General features: G+C 39.8%; 2 protein-coding genes across 3 annotated transcripts; both read left to right on the forward strand.

Moving 5' to 3' along the window:
• Window positions 1–86: 86 nt before the first annotated feature.
• coq7 (coenzyme Q7 homolog, ubiquinone (yeast)) lies at window positions 87–5,732 on the forward strand. 2 transcript variants are annotated; one of them, XM_042422759.1, is made up of 6 exons: window positions 87–282; window positions 1,249–1,427; window positions 2,686–2,800; window positions 3,182–3,321; window positions 4,903–4,971; window positions 5,412–5,732. In XM_042422759.1, the coding sequence occupies exons 1-6, from the start codon at window positions 201–203 to the stop codon at window positions 5,487–5,489; spliced, it is 663 nt and encodes a 220-aa protein (XP_042278693.1). In that variant the 5' UTR covers window positions 87–200; the 3' UTR covers window positions 5,490–5,732. The 2 variants fall into 2 exon arrangements, with proteins under 2 accessions (XP_042278693.1, XP_042278683.1); XM_042422749.1 differs by having other exon boundaries at window positions 88–282; window positions 1,246–1,427.
• Window positions 5,733–15,757: 10,025 nt separating this feature from the next.
• On the forward strand, window positions 15,758–23,138 carry notum2 (notum pectinacetylesterase 2). The gene is made up of 11 exons (XM_042436380.1): window positions 15,758–16,092; window positions 16,276–16,328; window positions 16,846–16,941; window positions 17,059–17,119; window positions 18,239–18,351; window positions 18,461–18,563; window positions 18,942–19,130; window positions 19,305–19,405; window positions 20,636–20,783; window positions 20,912–20,959; window positions 21,540–23,138. Exons 1-11 carry the CDS (start codon window positions 15,770–15,772, stop codon window positions 21,841–21,843), a joined length of 1,539 nt encoding a protein of 512 aa, XP_042292314.1. The 5' UTR covers window positions 15,758–15,769; the 3' UTR covers window positions 21,844–23,138.
• Window positions 23,139–23,166: the final 28 nt, after the last annotated feature.

Raw genomic sequence — 23,166 nt, forward strand, 5'->3', positions numbered from 1 at the left:
TAGAAACCTTTTGCCAGTCTTTTAGTGTAGTAACCATAGTAACAACGCCAATGACGGGGGCTGGCCTGTGTGCGAGACGTAACGCGGTTACGTCACACGTCTGCGTGACATCCACCCCCTGACACCTTCAATGACAGTTTGCACACATTTTTCGGAGTTTCTTTGACAACAAAACGTAGTTAAACCCTAAATCCTCTACCATGCAAAGAGCCGCACATACAGCATTGTATGACTGGTCTCAGACAGTCAGTCCAATGATCCGACAGTGTTTGAAAAGCAGAGGTAAGCAGCGCGTTTGTAGCTTACAAAGACAGCTACGAGCTAAAATGCTAAATATGCTAAAAACACACCGTGTCCTATTTATTGGAGACTGTTAGCTTACATTCAGTTATGTTTTAATTTTATGACTTTATGACTTCTGTGCTCTTCTCTTTTTTCTGTAATGTATTTTTTATTAGTGTTGCATGCTGTAAGTCTTGTCTCAGGGAAAGAGGAGCTTCACTGGACGTTTCATAACTGACTTGTTAGCTAACTGACTCCTTGGGACTGTAACGTTACCTTTAGTCAGACTTTTTGGTATGACGTTAGTCTTTTTTAAACAGAAAATTAGGTACTCAACTTAAACTCCAAATTGTATTTATTTTATTTGTTTTTTTTTCTGATAAAAGGCCTGTCATGAAAATGTATCTTATTAATCTTATTTCTTTATTAGCAAAAATCCATATTCAAGCCAGCAAATTTTTAAAACAGAAATACAACCTTACTGTCTTCATTTCTTACTTAAAATCCTACCTGGACACACTGACATACTGCATAAACTCTAAAGCTGTGAAAACTAGAGCCTTATGTAATGAATATGACTTGTAATTGATTAAATTAAATTTTGTTTATGTTTGCTTTTTATTTTTATTTCTATATTGATGTATTATGACCCGTGCACTACCTCAAGCATACATTGCCTTGCTACTGTTGTTGGAATGGTAAACTTGTTGTAAGTCACTCCCTGCTGAGGTTTTTGTCTGTTGCACATAAATATCTTAACAGAAGAACATAAAGCCTCAGCAGTGTGGTTACAGCGTGCACTACAATTTTCTCCGAATGCTTGTGACATTTTGTTCATTTTAGTCTAAACTATCTAAGCTTGAAACTCAAGACAAATGTTTGAGGTTGCAGAAGGGACAAACCTTTAGAACTTGAAGTCCTTGAAATAGTCATATACTCGCTCTTTGTGTCACTGTGTTGTAGCAGGGCCCCTGCAGCTGAGCTCACGTGCGTACAGTGTGGTCCCGCCCCCACGCGACAGTGAGGAGAAGGAGATGTTGGACCGAATCCTGCGTGTGGACCATGCAGGTGAATATGGTGCCAACCGCATCTATGCTGGCCAGATGGCAGTGTTGGGTAGAACTAGGACGGGACCTCTTATCCAGGTATGAGACACATGGCTTTAAGTAGGACAACATGCCTGCTTTCTTTCTACACAGTTTAATTATTACTGTTCTTCAAGCTGTGCACGCTGATGGTGTCAACAACAATGACAAATTGTTTGAAAACTGCAGTGTCAAGAAGTTGAGCTACATACAGAGCAATGCTCTGTTTTCCCTTGGAGAGGAATTCCACCACTGTAAATATGATTATTTCTTAAAACTAGGTCACCTATGTAGTAAAAATGTCCAATTATTTTCAAAATTGGTGCCCTATGATAAGAAAAAACTGAGAAAAAGGCTGTAGATTTTCCTATCGCTCTAAAGATGGAAAACCTATGACAACCAGAATGCACTGTCTGCGTTCCTCTCCAAAGCTATTGGTGGTGTGTTTACGGAACGCAGGTGGCAAATACTATTCCCAGCAGAGTGGCCAGTTAGCAGGAGACAACGTTAGTAGTGATCAGCATTGTATCTCTTTACTGAGACTTATTTTCATTTACAAAACATTTTTTCCTCATTGAGTCTGTGCATATCATACCAGTATGCAAGATTTATAAAAACCAACAGCGTGCTGGAGTTAGTTATGGATCGTTGCAAACTTACCGAACACTGCACACAAGTCAAAATGCTGCCAGAGTGCATCAGTGCCGTTGGACAGTCAAAAAAACTCTGAGTCTGTATTCTCCATTTCAACTTGGTTTGGGAAACAATCATGGATGAAGGGGTGAAAAGTGCAACCAAATGCTGTTTCTTTTGCACTTTTGCAGCTGGATGAAGAGGGATATTTTAATACAGAGAAGACAGAGGAAAGTTCATCATTCATATATAGGTACTACCCACTTTAGAACCACAGGAATCAGCTTGATTCAGTTTAGGGATGCCACAGTGAGGAAATTTTCCCACCGGTGCTACCAGTTACACCGCACATTTAACAAGATGAGATATTTGTCGATGATACTCAGTTTCAAAGAGCACTTACTTTCACCTTCAGAAGATCTTAAGATCTTCCCTTTACTTAAGAGTTAGTGACGGTGAGCTTCAGGCTGTTTTAGTTGGTTGCAATCTGCAATCTCACCACTAGATACCACTAAATCCTACACACTGCACCTTTAAATTTATTATGATCCAAAAGGATCTTTTTTTTTCTCGAACAGAGAAACTGTAGTTTGTCTGGTTGCTGTATTGTGATTAAAAATAAAAAGTTCTGCATGAGTGTAATTGCCTAATATTTGACACTCTGTATTCATTTTGTTTTCTGTAGCACATGTGGGATCAAGAAAAGAAACACCTTGAGAAATTCAATGAAATTCTAGCAGAGAACAGAGTTCGGCCCACAGCCCTGTTACCCCTTTGGAACGTTGCTGGGTTTTTATTAGGTTGGTACAACTTGTTAACATACAGTGGAGTTCATAAAGTTAAATAATATTTAGCTTTGAAGAACACAATAAAGATGCATAAAAAGTACAATGGTTTTTGACGCTTTTAAAATGGTGCCTCTGCTTGAATCCTTGGATTCCTTGTAATGTAGCTTAGCTTGGTTTGGCTTATCATTCTTCATTTAATGTATCTAAAGTTAAAGTTGTATATGAAAATGCTAAAATGTCTTTGTCATCATGTTGCATTTGTCCACCCACATATCAGAACTTGTTGTATGAGTTGACAAGTGTATAAACAAGGTTGCTGAGCTTGGCGATATGTAGTCAGGTGTTACTTTATTGAATCTTTATGGTATTTCTCTTGTTTCAAATCTCCTAAAGGGGCATCCACTGCGATGCTGGGAAAGGAGGGGGCCATGGCCTGCACTGTGGCGGTAGAGGAGAGCATCTCAGAGCACTACAACAGCCAGATAAGAGCTCTGATGGAGAAGGACCCAGAGAGATACACCGAACTCTTACAAGTGAGTCAACTACTTATTTCTCTGTAGCTCTGTCACCTCAATTGGCAAAGTCCTCTCTGTGGTGACACATCAAATAAATCTTTGGTGTAATTTTGTCACAGACTGAATAGATCCTGAATTAGTTGGCAACCAAATGTTGGAAGGAACAGTAAAAAAATAATATATCCTGAGGAAGACATAAATAAGATAGATGAGATTGTATGTTTAAAGAGATGACCTGAAGGCTGGCAGTATTCACTGGACCAAATACTAATTGCTGTATTTGCACCACATTAAGCTTTGATTGCTGCAGTGTGTGTGGCCAGACTTCTCAAGATTTTTTGCACAACATTGTTCACTTTCCAGTATACTGTTCAAATGGTCAGCAGTGTTGTGGTAGTGTTTGGTGGTTTCCATTTACTTCCAAAGAGCGTTTTTTTCCCCTCCATTTTACATCCAAAGACAGCTATTGGCTATTTGTCGCAGGTCACAGTTTGTCTTTTCTAGTTTGGACACATTCCAAGCCACAGTAATGTCTTTGGCCTTGTTTACACCTGGCAGTAACATGCGTCTCAGATGATCCAATCACAAGTGGACAGCTCTAAGTACAGGTGTGAACACAGCCAAGACGCATTGAGGACGCATTGAAATCAGATCACTCAGACCACATTCGGAGGTGGTCTGGGCTACATGTGGCCACATTCTTTTACCAGTGTAAACGCAATGTGTCCTGGACCACATTGAAGGACCACCTACTCAACTGACGCCCTCTATTTTCCGGCAGACTAGGCACAGGAATTGAATTGCTATTTCCTGTGTTCAACTTGTTTGATAACAGGATAAAGAAATGCATTATTTTGTTTTTCCATTTTTCATGTGAATTAAAAAAATGTAATCCACCTCTCATTTTTTTCCTGTTTTCTCTGTTCACCTAACCTGTTTTCCTCATCAAATCAACAATCAGAATAACTTGTTTTTCGTTTTTCTGTCTAAAAAGAAATTCAGAAGCTAAACATTGCTGGATAGTTTCATCTGTCCTCTCAAGTTGATGACTACAGTTTTTAGTTTTGCTGCGCTGCTCGACATAATGGAGCTCAGGATTTATCAGATGGATGGCTGCTTTAATGGAGAGACGCAGCTGCAGGGAAATCGCTGCATATAAATGTATATATATGTATGTATGTATGTATGAAAATATATATATATATGTGTGTGTGTGTGTATGTGACCGAATCACTCACGACTCATGTTAATGCCAGGTGTAAACAGGGCCTTTGATTTGTACACATACCAACACATGACTGATTCCCTGTTAAATCATGTATTTTTCATTTTATTCACACTGTCAGAGCTCAAGTCTCAGGTCCTGCCAGCACAACAGCTTGGAACGCCATTTACAGCTGATCTGTATCAATAAATATGACTTACGGATATACAATACAATTCAAAAATCTTGTGCTCTTATACACACACATACACACACACACACACACATTTGGTCATTGTTGGCCTTTTACAATCAGTTCTGTCAGAATAATTTGAGACTTTTGTCTGGTTAAAGTTGATTTACGTAACGAATGATCTTTGTGCATATTTTAATAGGTAATAAAGGAATTCAGAGATGACGAGATGGAACATCATGATACCGGATTGGAGCATGAGGCTGAATCAGTAAGTGTATCTTTTATAACATTCTGTTTTAACAATAAACATATTCATAACAATATCATATTCCATCAAACTTGTAGTGTGTAGATCTATGAGGAGATAATCTCTGATCGAGCAGTAGATTTAAAATATTTATATAGAATCTTGGTTGGATATTTATGTTTGTGTTGCTGTGGTGTCATTCATTCATACTGGGTTTAGTTTATTGCAGTCTGTTATGTATTTTCTTACCCTGCACCTGCACAATCCACACAAATACTTTGGATTTCACAAAAACCTGATCAAAGAACACCTTATGATTTCAAAGTACACTGAAATAAAACCAAAACACATACATATCAATAGTTACATAAAGCAGTAGTGTGTTGTCTCTTGCTTTGTTTTTATCGAATATCATGTAAACCACTGTGATCTAAGTTTGTTTATCTTTTCTTTTGTTTTAGCTACCTGGATACTGGCTACTAAAAAATGCTATACAGCTGGGCTGCAAAGCTGCGATATATGTTTCTCAACGTGTCTGACTGTATTTAAAATAATTAAACTTTTCATTTATGTGTTTTGATACCTTGACTTGAATTTGAATTGATGTTCAGATTCTTCTCCACTGTAAAGGAAGCACTTTGTTGTACCTTTGTCAGATTGAAAGTGTTATACAAACTTTCACTTTCATACACATACATTTGATTGCTTGTACAGTGTTTAATACATGGATTCTGTTTTAAGAAGGTGGAGGTGACCCCTCCTGATTAAATTGCAGACCTCAACACTGTTTGTCATGTTTGTTGCGCTGCTGGACTGAAAAGTGATATTTGTGAGAAAACCAGTGGAACAACTGCTTTTAAATCAAGAAATTCTGATTTCACAAAAAATACACTTACAGTTACCTTCTCTGACATTGTTTTTTTTTTAATACTCTTTTTCTGCATGAAGACTCCTGAGTATGCCTTTACCTACCTACCAGTGCAGCTGTGGACAATGTTTACCTGTACGTGAAGATCTTACACTTGCAGTCGCTAAAAGATAAATACCTAAAATACATGTAATAAGGACATTGATACTGGCATACTCATGCCATCATACCCTTCAGCAAACTCTCCCCTTTCACATGTAATCGTTCATATATCAAGCTGAGCAATGACTTGTCATCCTGGCCTAACTGCTGAGCACCCTCACAGCTGTTCTGGGTACATTAGGTCACTGAAGAAGAAGGATGACAAGAGGCTTGTCCAGGGGCCCCTAATCTATTAGGCCTTTCAGCAGGTTGAGCAAAGTGTTCATTCCCCTCCTACTCAATATCAGTTTGTCCTCACTGTACATTGAGTACTGACCCAAGGCCCCTTTAGCCATGCTTTAGCCTTTTCATGCACCGGGGACATGATGATGCAGTGATTTATGGCTAGTGGCTGATAGGACTTCAGTGAAATCCTTCGATGGAAATTTGTCTCTAGCAGGCAGTAATGCCTGTTAAATGGAAAACTGTACAATATATGTATAATATGGATGGGTGACAAATTAAAGGAGAAAACAGCATACTGTATAATGTCTTATTGAGGTGTTTGACCACCACAAAACACCAGAACGGCTTCAATCTCCAAGAACCTGGAACTCAGTCTGGGTCACGGTCTTACATGTTGGTCCAAAGTCTCCCAATAGGTGTTCAGTTGGGATGTGGTGGCTGCGAAGGCCATACCTAATGATTTACATCATTTCATGCTTATCAATCTACAGCTTAACTGGTTAATCAATTAGTGAGTCAACAGAGAATTATTTGTCAACTGTTTTGGTAATCGGTAAATGATTAGTACTTTTTCAATCAAAAATGCTGAAACATTCCATAAATATTCTTCCTTATTTGTGAGGACTTGCTGCTTTTCTTCCTCTTTTTCATTTTTAAGACATCAACTTGTGCTTTAGGAATTTGTTATGGACATTTTTCACTATTTTAGAAAAGACATTTTAGAAATCGAACAATGAATAAACCAAGTAAGAAAATAATTGTTAGTTGCAGCCTTTTATCAAACCATTTGTTGGCTTTTTTCCCACTATTTCATTAAGGTTTTTCCTTTAATTTCTCACCCGTCTTGGAGGTGAGCCGTTACCCAGGTGCGGAGGCTATTTTGCCGAGCATGAGGTCAGAGGAGTTATTTTAGCTGGGGTGGGTTTACATATCAGACTTGACCTTAAGGGTTAATGTGCCGTATGGCCTCCATTCCTTAAAAATAGGTTCTTCTACAAGTAAAACAACTCCCTGCTCGCCATGTTTGTTATGATGATGGACATTACAAGACTTTTTTTTAAAGTGCATCTTGTTATGGGTAAATAACCTAAAACCTGAAATAAAACATGATTTGCAGTTTTAGTTCAGTGATCAAAAGCAGCGTTGTTACTTTTCCTCACACATCTGCACCCTATAAAATCACATTAGTTGTGATCAGTTAATCACAATTAATCAATACAACTCTATAAGGAGTGGCTACCCTATCATTACTGTAACTAATTTCCCAGCCCATCATTAACCTTTATACTGCTAATAATGTATGTTTTATTATATAAACATACTATAAATAGATCAGTTTAGCTGTTTATGATGAGACCTGATTATGATCCAGATGTGCTGCAACAATTATCTCTACGTTATGTAAATTATAAAAACTATCTTTCCTGTACTAAATTAACAAGATGACTATTTGTTTTGATATGACCTGCACAAAAAGTCATAAAAGTCACTTTACTGGTTGTAGGAGGTCACCTACTATACATGAGCAACATGAGACACTGGGCAGCTTTGCAAATCAAAGGTAGATCATCATACATTAACTCTGCCAATGATTAACAGTGCTGACAGGTTTATAGCGAGGTGCACCTGCTTAAATAAGGCAACAAATGTACAGCTCCATTTGTGGCACCATCTTGGGTGACGAAATCACCGGTAAATAAAAACAGGGGTGATGACTCAGTCACAATGTAGGTGTTAATAACTATAAACCATTAACTCTACATCTAAATTAACTGCCATATGTATCTGTATATATAGTACATTTTAAAGTAGTAGGTTACATAACACCTTTATATAATACACTCTGACTACATAATTAAAGGTACACTGTGCAGCCATCTATGTCCGTCAGGAGTTCATGTGAATTGTTTAGGTTCTTTTCTCAGAATCACATCCAAAGGAATCTGCTGAAACACTGAGTGAGAAATTGGCAACAAGAAATTGAAAAGGGCAATAAAACTCAACTAAACTGGGACTGTTTTGCTATCCGTGAATAATTGTGGTTGTAAATTTTGAGCAGCACGAATAATACAAATCGCTATCAGTCATAAAAGTTTTCGGATACAGATTGTATTGCCTCCTGGCTTGGATTTATGCAGACTGTCAGTCAGCAGGCCTTTCTGGAGTTTATGGTAGCTAATAGGTAGCATAAGGTCCATCTGTAGCACTGAGGAGCCATGAGGGATTAGATATTGTTTCACGATATGTCTGACAACTTTAAACGCTAACATACAGGATTTCATCTCACATTAGTCCCTTTAAAATGATGGAATATACAGAATCGACCTTTAAACAAAGATCTGTTCTGTGATGAGATTTGAAAGCCAGATGTACTCTGAATTTTTATCTGAATTCTCAGAGTTTTTATCAAACTTTGTCCTTAGCACAGATAAAGTAATTATAGTAGGTGATTTAATATTCATGTGGATGTTGACAATGATAGCCTTAGCACTGCATTCATCTCATTATTAGACTCAACTGGCTCTCAGTGTAAATAAACCCACTCACTGTTTTAACCGCATCCTCGACCTCATTCTGACATATGGCATCAAAATTGAAGATTTAATAGTTTTTCCACAAAAATATTTTATTAGACCATTACTTAATAACTTTTGAATTCCTATTACTGGACCACAAGCCATTAGACAAATATGTTTTCACTAGATGTCTGTCTGATAGTGCTGTAGCTAAATTTAAGGAAGCAATTCCATTAGCATTGAATTCAATCACATGTCTCAATACAACAGAGGACTCTTATGTTAATTTCAGTCCCTCCCAAATTGATCATCTTGTTGACAGTGCTGCAGGCTCACTGTGAATGACATTTGACTCCATCGCCCCTGTAAAAAAGAAGATAATATAACAAAAGAGGTTAGCTCCATGGTATAACTCCCAAACCCGCAAATTAAAGCAAACGTCATGAAAATTTGAAAGGATTTGGCGTTCCAGCAAACTGGAAGAATCTTGCTTAGTCTGCCAAGATAGTCTTAAAACATATAGGAAGGCCTTATGTAATGCCAGAGTCGCCGATTACTCATCATTAATAGAGGAGAATAAAAACAGCCCTAGGATCCTTTTCAGCACTTTGACCATGTATTCCTATAACTCTCAATAGTAACAAATTCATGAGCTTCTTTATCGATGAAATTCTAACTATTAGAGACAAAATTCATCAACAGGCACAAATTAATCCCCATATTATGTTTTGTCTTATGAGCCCAGTTGACCGTCTGGGGTAATAAAGGTAACACAGATGCTGACTGTCATTTCACCAATAATTTCAGCGTAGGAATCATGTATGCACTGCCTTGAACCTTTAACAAGGGGTTCCCAGAAGTGAGGGGCCGTTAGCTTGAACTGACTCAGTTGAGCTTTTCATGTACTTGTGGTTATCCAGGTCAACTATTCACATACAGCACACAGGCAACTCTATAAATAGTCAACGGTAAACATTTTTACTGTTCTGTGGTACTGTATGTCTATACATATAAATACCTGTAGAGGGATGTCACTGTGCTACACAGAGCAGCTAAGTTAAGATATCATATGGAATTTTTCCTGCTTTTTTGCTACTAAGTGAATATATGTTAACCTGCTGTGCTGAAAGATATACTATGCACTTCACCTGCATCTGACTACTTACACCCGTGATAAATCTTTTGGGTGATTGAGGCGTGTGTGGCCTGAAAGAGCTGTGACCACGTGTGCACATGTCTTCACAGTGTGAAGCAACAACACATGATGCAAAGGGCTGACATCACTTCAGCTGGAATCTCTGATTTACGGCCTGTCACACGCTGCCATCTACTAACCACTTTGGAGAAAGAAAATACACACAAGGTCAGTTTTCAAGGAAGGATCATCAATGTAAAATTATAAAATTTCATCTTATAATGAAACACTGTGTTGCACTATTTTCATCATATTGCCATATGTTGATTTTAATGAATCAACAGGAACACAGAAAACAATAACCACAACCACAGTGGTGGTTAAGGAACCCTGATCATGTTGTAGGTATTTGAAGAGTGCATGTAAAATTGATTTCTTTTAGCAGTTAACATATGTAAAACATAGATGTACATCAGACAGACCTTTAGGCTTCATGTGAGGTTACACTGTCATCATGCAGGCCTATGTCCTGTACATATGCTGGTGTATATTAACATATCATTGCCAAATCAATTTGAAAACTGATTTCTGGAGCATCTACACTACTAAAAATGTTTTTAGGGTGTCAATTTTATTTTTCTAATAACCCAAGTTATATTTAATAAAATAATGATCAAACCAAACCGCATTTTCTGCCTTAAACCCCTGATTATGTTGTAGATATTTTATGAGTGTAGCTTCTTTTTAGCATTTAAGTATATATGCAGACCTATGTACTGTACATGGTACTTGCAAGTAAAAAAAAAACATTGTCACACTGCCAAACTAAACTGATTTCTGGAGCATATGCAGTAAATTTTTAGGTTGTGTATTTAATTTGTATAAAGATCTAAGGTATATTTAATTAAACCATGACATTTAAGGGACATCAGGGTGACATTTACATGTATCTCCCCTTATCAGATGGGGCTTGCGCAGCTGTCTGGTGTTGTATGATTGTTGTATTGTCGATCAGGTGGGGGGACTTATGTGAAGGACCTATTGTCGAGTGCCGGTGTTGAGCATGGCATGACCCCTCCGCTGGTATCCATCACTGCACTGACAGGCCTGGTGGTTCATCCAGCATGACTCCAAGGCCACGTTGCTGCTCCACTCTGTCATGAGCCCCAAAGACACTTAAAGCTGTAAAGCTGTTCACTGAAGCACATTATGCCCCCCCCACCCCACTCCTCACCCCACTTCAGAACCAGTAGCCCATTTAGGCAAAGGCTGTGGCCTTTGATTGGCCTTTGAATTAAGGCCTGCAGACTACATGTAAAGTGAGGAATTTAGACTCTCTGGTGTGAGGAGAACAACAGGTCACTTAACCCCCATTTTCCAATATATATTTTTAATTTTATATTTTTTAATGTAAACTTTATTTGATCAGGTAGTCTCACTGAGATTGAGATCTTTTTTTCAAGAGAGACCTGACAACAAAAAAAACATTCATTATCAGACAGGCACACAACCAGCATACAGAAACAACACAAGGCCAGACAGCCTGAATCAACAAATAATAAAAACAGTTACAAGAGTCATAAAAACATTAGATAATAAAATTTTCAAATCTCCGAGGGCAATGAAAGAATCTATTTAGAAGTAGTTATTATTTGGTTTAATGTATTCTCATTTCCAGCAGTACATTTCGAAGCAACAAAGAGCAATGAGGTGCGAACCTGCAAAGGCATAAAAATGCAAGTCCATTAGAACAAGTAAATGTCAGGTTGCACAAATTTTCTCCCACATGCTCTATTTATTTCCAAATGTTGCCTCCACTCTGATGGAGAAGGCCACAAGTTGTAGCCAAAGTTGTTTGGGGGGGGGGAACATATGCAAGTTACGTGACCTGATGAGAATTACAATTTTACACTTTATTTTTTATGCAATGCTTGTCGTTCCCTAATTTCATGTGTCCTTTACACATCTTTGATTGTGGTTGTGGCATTCATACTTGGGGCTGAACATATTTTGCCTGGATGAAGGTGCGTCTGGCACGCCAAAAAGGTGGACAGCACGCATAGTTGGTTGCGAGGGGTTCAGCAGAATGAGCTGCAGCTTCTTGCAGCACACTAAACCTTTTCACTTGTCAGCTATCCTTTTCTACGCCTGTTACATCACCCACCTCCACCCCTCCTGAATCCAACACCTTGTATCCTTGCCATCGACCCCCCTCCATCTATCACACTGATGCATTGGCAGTTTGCAGAAGGTTAACACGCTAGGCCTCTTAACACCTGGTTTTAGGGATAGCTTTGCCCACCCCACCTGCTTGCCTCCTGTAGTGGCTCAGCACTTTACACCGATCCCGCTAAGACCCCGGCTTTTGTCCTCACTGATTGAATGGAGAGCTCTAGCAGTGTTACTCTGGCCAGGTCTCATATCTCTCGCCTGAGGCTCGTTTTCATGTAGCTTGTAAAGATGCCACTCTTATCTCCTATTAATCATGGGCCTCTTTCCCCAGCTATGCCCTCCACTCCTGGTGACAACATAGATTCAGAGTGATGCCGTTGCAGATTGTCAAATTACACGCAACGCGGCAAAGGTAGCTGCACGGCATGGTTGCAGTGTGGATCACAACCTTGCACACAGTTTTGTGTTTCATCCAACATTGTTGTTTCAGTTTGTATTAAAAGAAGAGTTCATTACTGGACCACTCTTTGCTTTGAATCCATTGCTCATGTAGTTGTTACCTGTGAGTCGCAACCTTTCTGCACCGTGCTGCGGACACAATAATCCAGCATATGATTGCTGTCTCTGGCTCGTTGTTCTTTGAAGCTATCAGCCGACAAATATTCTCGCTCGCGGCTGGGCCCTCAGCTCTAGAGGCTGGTGATGACACACATGCTCAGCAGACAAAGTGCCCGGACCACCCGGGCTTTAGGTGTCCTGACCTTGGAGGTTGGCTGTGAAAAATAACAACACAAGGGGAGAAAGAATGCCTCCTATGCTGCACAAGGGGTCAAGCTGCTGCCCCTGTCAGGGTGAAGTTCAACACGTCTCATGAGCCCCTCGCGCATTCTGTGGCAGGTTATGCAAAATGTTTGTTTTTAAAAGGTGAAGAGACAAATGTAATGGACTACAGGAGTGTGTCAGGTCTCACTTTTTGTGTTTAGTGGTGTGTGTGTGTGTGTGTGTGGGCGGGGGGGTTGTAGATGCTTTAAGGGACAATGTTTGACCCGTGACAGATTCTGGGAGTTGAGCCGGTTGGTCTTTGCTTTAATCCATTGATCTGAGTCCTGCTCTGAAAAACGTATCATTCTGTCCAATCTCATATCAAAGAAAAACAAAATAGCAGCAATGCCATCTCTCTGTTCGTGACGTTCTGGCGAAACGGTGATAGATTTACAGCAACTTCTTTCGTTTTTCAGCTATTTGAGGTATCTGTTAAACAGATTGTTGCATTGATTTCTGGGAAGACAGATGGTGGTGTGCATGCTTCAAGACAACTGAAGGAATGAAGAATTGTTCAGCTCGGTAGATCAAATTCCGTATAGTGATGTCTTTAGGGTACAGTTTTATTGCGCGTAGGTGCATACGATCTCACAGACATATTTTTGAGTAGCTTTGTTTTCTTTCTGGCCATAGTTGAAAGTAACTAAAATAGCATGAAATGCTTGACAATGAGACAAAAATACCATTTTTAGTCTGCCAAAGCAATAAGACAAACCTTGATAAATCTGTCTGCCTTGTTTATACTGTAAGTCTTAAAATGGTTTGGTGATTATTGCAGACAACATACTGAATGCTCTTGATGCTCACTCGCCAGAAGAGATAGATAATCCTCAACACACCCAGAATAAAGACAGACATTCTGCTACCGTTTTATAGTAGCACCTTTGACTTAATAATAATGTTTTTACATGTGCCTATAAAAGTGAAGTCATTGTAAAACCCTTCATCTGTCTAATATTTCAGATTTTTGAATGTCGAGTGAGTCTGCTGTTGTCAGTGTGTCTAGGGGGATAAGGACTGAATGTTTATTGCCTTTTTCTAATATATTTATTCTCAGTTTTTGTGCCTCACTCGCACAGACGTCCTGCCACCCTACAGCCCCTTCAGCCCCGGCAGCCCCTGTGCAGCCTCTGCAGCCCTGGCCTTCTAAAAGATCATTATTTGCCATGATTGACACGTCGGGATGGTGTGCATTTCATTGATGAGAATTTTAGAGCCCTGAGGCTCGTGATCCTTCAACGATCGGTGGTACGTCACCCTACAGCCATCCCAGAGGTACAGCCACAGATCAGTTTCAAATACTCTGTCTCTTTCTTCACCAAAGGCAAACTAACCTAACCTGCCACCCAGGAGAGCCTGCAGAGGCCAACCTGGACGGGGACACAGCCACAGGTAAACACCATATCACACACTGCACGAAACCTTTCAATCTGCAGAATGGAAATGTTTTAACTTTACTGTCATCTAATCTATCTGAACTATTGAGTTGATATTGCAGCTCACTGTTGGTGAGTTCTTTTATTGATTGATTTATATTCAGTGATGAACTTAAGAAAAGAATGGGAAACTGCATTTAAGAGCCTGAAGTAGCAGCATGAATTTAGCTTTATTTGCATCAGGTTTAAAGTTAATTAACATTAAGTCCTATATGTGTCCTATATGCATTAATGGAGAGTTGTAATTTTTGTCTCAGGTTTTTTAGATGATTTTTAAATTAGCCATCTCACCATTTAGCCATCTAGCCTAAACTGTATAAACAGTATAAACTGCATAAAGATGTATTTGACAATCAAGTATAGATACTTCAAAATCTGGATACAGCTACCTGGTCACGATACAGCTAAATGAAACTGTATTCACTGCAGTCATATGCAGTCATATTTCCTTATCATTAAACACACACAAACACACACATATATATATATATATTTACACAAACTCACTTATGTGACAGGAATTTTTTTAAATCATTTTTTTAATGTGACCTCAAAAACCAACACTTTCTATGTTATTACCATTTTCAGATGAGGCCTGTTAAGGAGAAATTGAAATTGAAAAATTAAGGAGAAAAATTGTTTAAGAAAATCAGGGAGAATGATTTTCTTGATGCCACAGCCAACCAGGGTGTCCACCACCTGTGCATTGAGAGTGTCCACTAAATTGTTGACGATGCGGGAACCTTACGGTACCATTCATTCCTGTGTCGGAAAGTGTTTGAGGTGTGTGCTCCAATGACCTCGGGGTCACATACCACGCAAAGGGGCTATGCAGTTATGCCGACCATGTAGATGTTTAAATCAAAACACTGGCAATCAGAGGCGGACGGTGGGAGGGAGAAGAAAAGAGAGGATGGGGGGAAGGAGAGCTTGTTCTTGAGCCACGGTCAGATGGCAAAATGCTTGGTGGTGGGTGTGTGCAAAGACTTGAAATATGTTGAGGAGAAGCGTGTGTTATCTTTTCTCCTCGCCACTGGTCATCCAGTACCTCCCCTTGCTCTGTGTCGTCAGCAGCTTATCTCAGGACCTGGCAGGAGCTGCGAGAGAAATGGGAGGAAATTTGATCCATATGGTAGCACTATAAAGCTCACCGCTGATTTGCAGGCTTCATCAAAACCTGGTCAAGGCTTCATCACTACTCATGACTGGCATCCTCCTCCTCTCACACCTGGTTGATGTGCTCTGAACTTCTCACTCTCTCCTCAGCAGCACCAGCTATCTGCCTGACCTCTGGGGTGCCTAAGCGACAGTCTTCAGAACGGATTTTTAAACAGGTAAGATTTCAAGTTTTCAAGATTTTGGACAATTTAAAAGATGAAAAAGATCAGGTTTTAGTAACAATGTTTTTTGTATATACATATACGAAGCCAGATCATAAATGAGTATTAATAAATTAACCTCTTGCCTTGCATGTTGTGCAGATATGAAGGTACTGGGCCAGGTTGCTTTCCTGCTTTTGCTTGGGGGAATCTGGTGTCAGAACAACCGTAATGCTAAAGCTAGCAGCAAGTCCACCAAGAAGGCTGGTGGAAACCAAGGAGGTGATGTTGGTCAGTCTCCCCCTGAGGCTGATCACACTCCTGGAAGCACTGGAGGCACTGGGAACAATCGAGGCACTGGAGGCACAGCCGAATCAGGACGGGAGGGCGCTGCAGGAGCTCGAGCAGCTGGACAACAGACAGATGATATGAGGCTGCTCTTCCTCAAGAACACCCAAGTCACATGTAATGATGGAACAGCAGCTGGGTGAGATGTTCTTGCACAACCTTTCTTGCACTTCTCTTACTGAAACTCTTAGCAAGAAATTAAATTACTCAATTTTCACCATTTGCTGTCTGTTGGCTTGTGATTTGAGAAGCTACTGGAGTGGGCGTGTCCATACATGGCTGCTTTGTCTTCACTCACTCCTATTTATTTGTGGTTCTATAGGTTTTACCTAAAGGAGTTCAGAGGAAGCCGCCGATGGCTGTTATTTCTGGAAGGTGAGTCTTTAAAAACCCAACTGGTTAATTTGGTCCCCAAAGGTCAGCTTGTTTTGGCGTGACGCCCCCATTGGAATTTTGATGGGGATGTCATCTTGTTCCGTCATCTTCTGTTTTTCTCCTTTTTTGGTTGCTGCCTGTCACTTTGATGGACTTAGCATAGGGTAAATTTATGTGGATTGGGCTTTGGCTTGACCGAGCAGTAGAACCGAATAAATTGGCTGTAGAAAATGTTAAATCCGATCCAACCAGCTTCCTTATGACATACTGTATTCAGAGCAAAAACACATCACACACACTGGAAGTCAATTAATGAATAATGTACTGACAGTTTGCAAATTAAAGGACTCATTCGTCTTTTTTGCCTTCTCTGAGTGTACATTCTCATTAGCAGACCAGGCCACACAGGTGCATTCCTTTCCCTCTTCATTCCTCACAGGCCTCTATAATGAGCTAACGAGGGTCTCCTGTGCTGTGCCGGATGTGAATGTCTAATATTAGTCTCTATTATTTTTAGGTGGCTGGTGCTGCTACAGCAAAGAGACCTGTGATTCCAGGTACCAAAATATCCCTCGACTAATGAGCTCATCGGGGTGGCCCCAAACAAAAAGAGGTAGGTCAGCTGGCCGTGTTTTAGAATGCATGTCAACATGTTGCCATTGTGTTACTTGTTTTACGTAATGTTCAGTGAGAAGGACATCTGTCTAATCTCTGATTGCTTGATTTGCAGGAACTGGAATTTTGTCTTCTCAAGCAGAGGAAAATCCACACTGGCATAATGCAAACATTGTGTAAGTACCAGTATATCTTCACTGTGTGTCTTATTGTGGCTACTGGTGGTGTCACATGTCCTTATTTGTAAAGGTTTGTTAGACCTGGACCCATTCAAGTTTAAGATAAAGTTAAACAAACAGTTCTGTAGATAGTATGATTGAAATTTTCTGGCAACTTGGGAGCAGCAATACAAACTGACACAGAGAGACAACAGCATTCATTTAGAATTATGTTTCTGACCATCTGATAAATGTACATCTAATATTCCCTCTCCTTGTAACGGACGGACCTTGTTTTGTCCGTCATCAACACTTGGAGGAAATGACTGGCTCTTAAGTTGCTAAATGCTCCACAATGTCCACTAGCTAGTTGTTAACTTTGTCTGCTGTTTGGTGCTGGGCAGGTAGTGAACAATGGGTTTATTGGAACCTTTTGATGTGGGCTGAAAAACAAAACAATGACAAGGAGACAGACATGATAATCCTCTCTAATAATCCATAGAGAGGAACTGCAGAGTCCAAGAATAATTCTCTTTTAGTTCATAATTTCAAACCATTTCGTATTACACTCAGTCATGATCCATTCTTAATAATAATAACACATCTTACACATTAAAAGTTGAATTAATACACAGGGGTTTTACCTCTGTAGCCTTGCTTGTTCTGGTGTGATCTTTGACTTTGGTGGCTAACATTAGAAACTTTCTCATTTTTTTTATCCTGACTTAGTATTTACTTTGTACAGTTTCTTTAGTGATAGATTGATAGTTAGTCTAGTTGACATTGTGGGTGTATGTGATGTGCTATTGTGTGTGGCTTTGTATTTTGTATAATGTGTTCTGTGTGTTTTTTTTGCTTTGTACTGTTTGTTATTGTGCTGTTATCTGTTTTAATTGTAAGGGACTGCAGATGAAAATTAGCTTGAAGCTAAATCTGGTACAGTGCATCATTTATGTTAAAAACCGTACACAGTCCCGATAAATAAATAAATAAATACAATTAATATATGACAAGAAGAAGCCAGCTGCAGCCTGAGTAGATTTTAATGAATGAGAGAAGGAATTGTCTTGATAGCATCAAACTGTGTGCATGCACACGCTTTAGACCAACAACTGTGAGTGTCTCCTTTTTTTGCAGATTCATCCCATACTGTTCCAGTGACGTATGGAGTGGCACTGGGCCTGCACCAACCCCTCCTCCAAGACCAAGACAAGGCAGAGAGAGAGAAAGAGACAGAACCGCAAACACAAGTAAGTTTCTTCAGATAGTTTTGAAATCCTTCAGCACATCAATAGCACACTTGGCCTTCTCCTTCATTCAATGTCTGTTATCTACATACATCTATATATTTGTTATCAGCTGAGTACACCTTCATGGGATCCCTGATCATCCGTGAGGTCATCAAAGACCTCATCCCTAAAGGAATCAAGCAGGCCAAAGTTGTCATGTTGTCTGGAACAAGGTAAGCTCCTTTTACCGCTTTTGCTCTGATGCTGACCACAGCTTTTGGACAAGTGCCTGCACCCTCTGTACACAAATACATATTTGGCTCAGTCCCAGGCCACTTCTGACCATCTCCATGTCTAATATGCCCTATTTTTGGTGCTTCCTCTCTTCAACAATAAAGATCTTTACAGTCAAATGTGAACAATGACATAATATCTATTAAAGGGCCTTGCACTGTAAGGACTAGAACAGAATCCACTGTTAGTCTGATTGTAAAGCTGCTAAATTTGAACTTATCCACTGTTAACTGGCATGTACCATCACTTTGATACCCCTAACTAAAATGTTGCTCTCAAAGCCAAATTATTCAGTGGGTTTCTCGGCTCCCCTGCAGTGCTGGGGGGACAGGTGTTTTGCTGAACATTGAGAGGGTGGCAAGTCAGCTGGAGCAGCTCGGTGCAGAGGCACAGGTCCGCGGTCTAGTGGATTCTGGCTGGTTTCTTGAAAGTAAGCAGCCGAGATCACCAAACTGCCCTGAGACTGTTTCCTGCTCACCTGAAGATGCTATCAAGATAGGACTCAGGTAAAGACTTGCATTCTTATATTGACCTCTATAGTTTTTCTTAAGATTTGATTTCAAAACCTGGATGTAGAACATAAAACAAACTATTCTTTACTATACAGTGCTATTTCAATTTGTGTTATAGTAATTAGTTTACGTGGCCAAGCAGTAGTTTTGTGTGTATTGTTTTCCCAGGCTGTGGAATGGGGTTGTGCCTGATAGGTGTCGACAGCTCTACAGGAGAGGAGAGGAGTGGCAGTGCTTCTTTGGCCACAGACTGTACTCCACCTTGACCTGTGAGTGTCTGTCAACTAAGTTTACCATCATATCGGATTTGACTTGAAGCGCTAAATATGGGACTTAAGGTGTTCAACAGTAATGTGCACTGAAATATGAAAGTCACTAGTTGTTAATTTACTCAGGAGCTTAAAAGTAAATTGATTCTGCAGATATGCAGAGTCCAGTGTTGGTTATTTTATCCTTTAACTTCCGTGGAAGAAGTATTTGATCCTCTACAAACTGGAAAACCTCTGCAACTCTTGGGCTCATAAAAGACTTCCAAAATTCCCTGGATAAACTACAAAAATTATTCATGGCAAACTAAAAATCAATACCTAGACAGCTTATATGTTGTAGGTCTGTGTAGCTACCTTAAAGACCGTATATGTAGTACTGTCTCATTTTTCTTCATACAAAAACATATGCCATCAGAGTTATTTGAAAGATGATATAATCACATAAAAATTCTCCACATGGGCTCTTTAAACCTGCAATAATTTTTTTTTCAAATATTTTTGGGGGCATTTCATGCCATTATTACATAGAGACAGTAGCAAGAGGAACTGAGTGTAGAGAGTTAGGAAATGACATGCAACAAAAGTCTGCTGAATCGAACTGTGGAGGTAGCAGTTATGTGGTGTTCGTCTTAAACTGTAGACATATGATTTCTTTCTTTGGCCACTTGGGGCCAGTGCAACAAGCTGTACTATAAACACTATTGACATATGACACCTTATGAAGTTAATGTGATGAATATGTTTGCAGACATGAAGCAACATTAGTATTTATTTGAAACTGTGAGCCCAATATTCACTCTCCTTTTAGCTTTTTTTGGTCTCCATGAACTCCTGCAGGAAATTTCTGGCTCTTTAGCTGCTAAATGCTTCACGGTGTTCACCAGCTGGTCGCTAACTTGCTTGATTACTGGGCAGGTATTTTACACTGAATTTAACAGAGGTTTTTTTTGTTTGCTAAAAACAGCTGCCTGCTACAACTGTAAATTATGCTAATGAGAGAACCAACACAGTAGGTTGCTGGCAGAGAAACCAAAACAAAACAATGAGCTTAAATGTGTTAGAAAGCTCCGTAGAGCTGAGAGGAACTGCAGAGTTGTGTGCTAATTCTCTGTGGGTTCATCACTACGAGTGACTGCGTTCATATTACACAACACCATCGTAACCATTGTCAATATAAAAACATTGATTTGAGCAGCTTTTAATAATGAACTATTTTCCTTTTCCCTGTAGCCCCTCTGTTTGTCGTGCAGTGGCTGTTTGACGAGGAGCAGCTGAGGGTGGAGAACATTTACATGGGAGGACAAAGTCTGTCCCAGGAGCAGTGGCAGTACATACAGAACCTAGGCAGGGAGCTCAAGAACTCCCTGAGAGATGTCACGTATGTTACCAACAAATATTGACCAGGCCAAATGATGACAAAACATCTAATATGCACCAGGTGATTAAAAAATGAAGATGGACTAAAGCCTAGAAATGACTGTCTTCTGTTGTTTGCGTGTTTTTCAGAGCTGTATTTGCTCCCTCCTGCCTCTCCCATACAGTGATCACTAAAAGGTAAGAATGGATATTTGACTCCTGTGGTGGTGATATACTTTTACGCTTTTCAGCCCTCTTTTTATTCTCGCCTCTCCCAATTGCCATCTCTACCTAGTGAGCTCATGCAGCTGTTTCTGCTCGCTCGTTCATCATGCCACATTCTTTGTGTCACCGAATGCCATTTCACACTTTCGCTAACCCCATGGTACCCCTCGAACATATTCATTCTTTTGCAGCACAGATGGACATTGATGGGTCAGTGCAGTCTAAGCTAGGTTTACAGAGTCAGGCTAAGTTAGGTATGTTTACTGAGGGTTATGTTTCTTGAAGGTCTAAGGTTGTTGTAGGTAATTTTGCAGTTGCAGTTCTGTGATGTAGCACCCTTGCAACAAGATAATGAGCCAAAAGTGGTCAAAGTGAATTACAAACCTTGTGATCAGACATAGAGCTCATGATAGAACTGACTGATTACACTTTCCTGGTCCTATTTACTAATCCCATCATCTCACCTATTCTTGACTTTCTGCCAACTTTTTCCCTCCACTTTTCTCTCTCTAACTTTGCCTCTCTGTCTATTTACTGCTCGCTCTTCTTTTAGCAACTGGATGAGTTTCCAAGTGAAAGGCACCTCTCTGCCGCGGGCTCTGCACTGCTGGGACAGGAGTCTGGAGGCAACCCGTAACAACAGGACCCCTGCCAAAGGTTGTCCATTCCACCTGGTGGACACCTGCCAGCGGCCCCAGTGTAACCCCACCTGCCCGGCCTTGGTGGACCGGGCCACCCAGCAGGAGCTCACCCTGCTCCAGATGCTGGTAGCCATGGGCCTTGACCTTCAGAAGCTGGGCCTGGATCCCCAGGGAGATGCAGATTCCCTGGCCAGCATGGTCAGCAATGGTGGCTAAGTTTAAAAGTGGAGAGCAGCTTATAAGCTAGGCATACAAAGGCATACTAGAGGAAAAATAATGTGTTGAAATTTTAATGTAACCATAGAAATAGTAAAGAAATCTGGTTACTACGTCTAGTGCTGCTCAGCATTCCATTATGCTCCATGTGTCTGTTAAATTGATGACTTGGCTGGTGGGTATGTCACTGCGTCTGGGTCTAAATGGTTTGGCTCTCCCTCTACTGGACACCAGAGGAAAGATCTTTAGGTCTAAACCGAAGGTGTTTTAAATTGTACTGGTTGAGGAGCTTTGAGTTTAAGCAGATGGCCAGACATACCTCCTACAATTCTCTTTTTTAACCTGATCAATCTACATCAAAATTCAACTTCAGAGCATGGTAGTCGAGTCAAACACTTTTAATGAGTAGAAAATCCTGCAAAATGTTACTTTCGCTCCATTCACAGTAGCTGTTTAAATAAATGTTTATTAATGTTATTTCTACCCAACAGTCATCTGTTACTGTTAATGGAACAGTTTGGCAATTTACCACAGATTTTAGAATTCAGATTATATTTTGATGATATCCCATATTTAATTCTAACATAATAAAACACAATTCAACTGCCTGTTCACCCAATCCAGGAAAAAACAAGCCCAAAAACTGCACTCACACTGACTCGATCATTTTTTTGCACACATAGTTCCAAAGACACTGATTGTGATTTAATCTTTTTTGTGAGTTACTTTTTGTCTCTAGCTCCTGATGCTATGCTGACTTATATATTACATAATAAACTGTATATACATATTTTATTTTATGCGCATGTAAGACAAGTGTGTGATTAGTTATTGATATTCTGTGTAGGCCAGGGAGAGATGATCACAGTCCTGCTACTCTCACTTGTTCTCATGTAGAGTGGCAGATCTATTGCAAAAACATGTTTCTCATTTAGCTATTTGACTTATAAAGTCTGCAATAAATGATAAAAATTCTATAAAACAAACAACGCTGTGGTTATTCACCACTCAGCTGTTAAAATAATCTATATCTAGTGACGTACAAAGACATGATACAGACTATGTATTGCAATTCTTCATTGTTTTCCGCTTTTAAGAGGCATGCTTTCTTTCATAATGTCGTGACAGTTTTGCAAAGCTATATGTTACTGTCACTGTATGTTTTCTTTTCATCTAGGTACTGTGATAACTATGTAAACTGATTGGACAAAAAGTGTACCTACAGGTAATAAGTATCAGACTGAGTTGTTGCACATGTTGAAATGGGGAATAAAAATATTAATTGGCTCTGACAATGTGGATCCTGTATTCTGTGCTTCATCT

The sequence above is a fragment of the Thunnus maccoyii genome, chromosome 2, assembly GCF_910596095.1.
Source record: "Thunnus maccoyii chromosome 2, fThuMac1.1, whole genome shotgun sequence".
Taxonomy (NCBI): domain Eukaryota; kingdom Metazoa; phylum Chordata; class Actinopteri; order Scombriformes; family Scombridae; genus Thunnus; species Thunnus maccoyii.

Coding starts and splice junctions, on each gene's coding strand:
- notum2 (XM_042436380.1), top strand. CDS start 15,770: ATGAAGGTACTGGGCCAGGTTGCTTTCCTGCTTTTGCTTGGGGGAATC. Junction 16,329..16,845: donor ATGGCTGTTATTTCTGGAAG/GTGAGTCTTTAA, acceptor TATTATTTTTAG/GTGGCTGGTGCTGCTACAGC. Junction 17,120..18,238: donor TGGCATAATGCAAACATTGT/GTAAGTACCAGT, acceptor CTTTTTTTGCAG/ATTCATCCCATACTGTTCCA.
- coq7 (XM_042422749.1), top strand. CDS start 201: ATGCAAAGAGCCGCACATACAGCATTGTATGACTGGTCTCAGACAGTC. Junction 283..1,245: donor ACAGTGTTTGAAAAGCAGAG/GTAAGCAGCGCG, acceptor ACTGTGTTGTAG/CAGGGCCCCTGCAGCTGAGC. Junction 1,428..2,685: donor GGACGGGACCTCTTATCCAG/GTATGAGACACA, acceptor TGTTTTCTGTAG/CACATGTGGGATCAAGAAAA.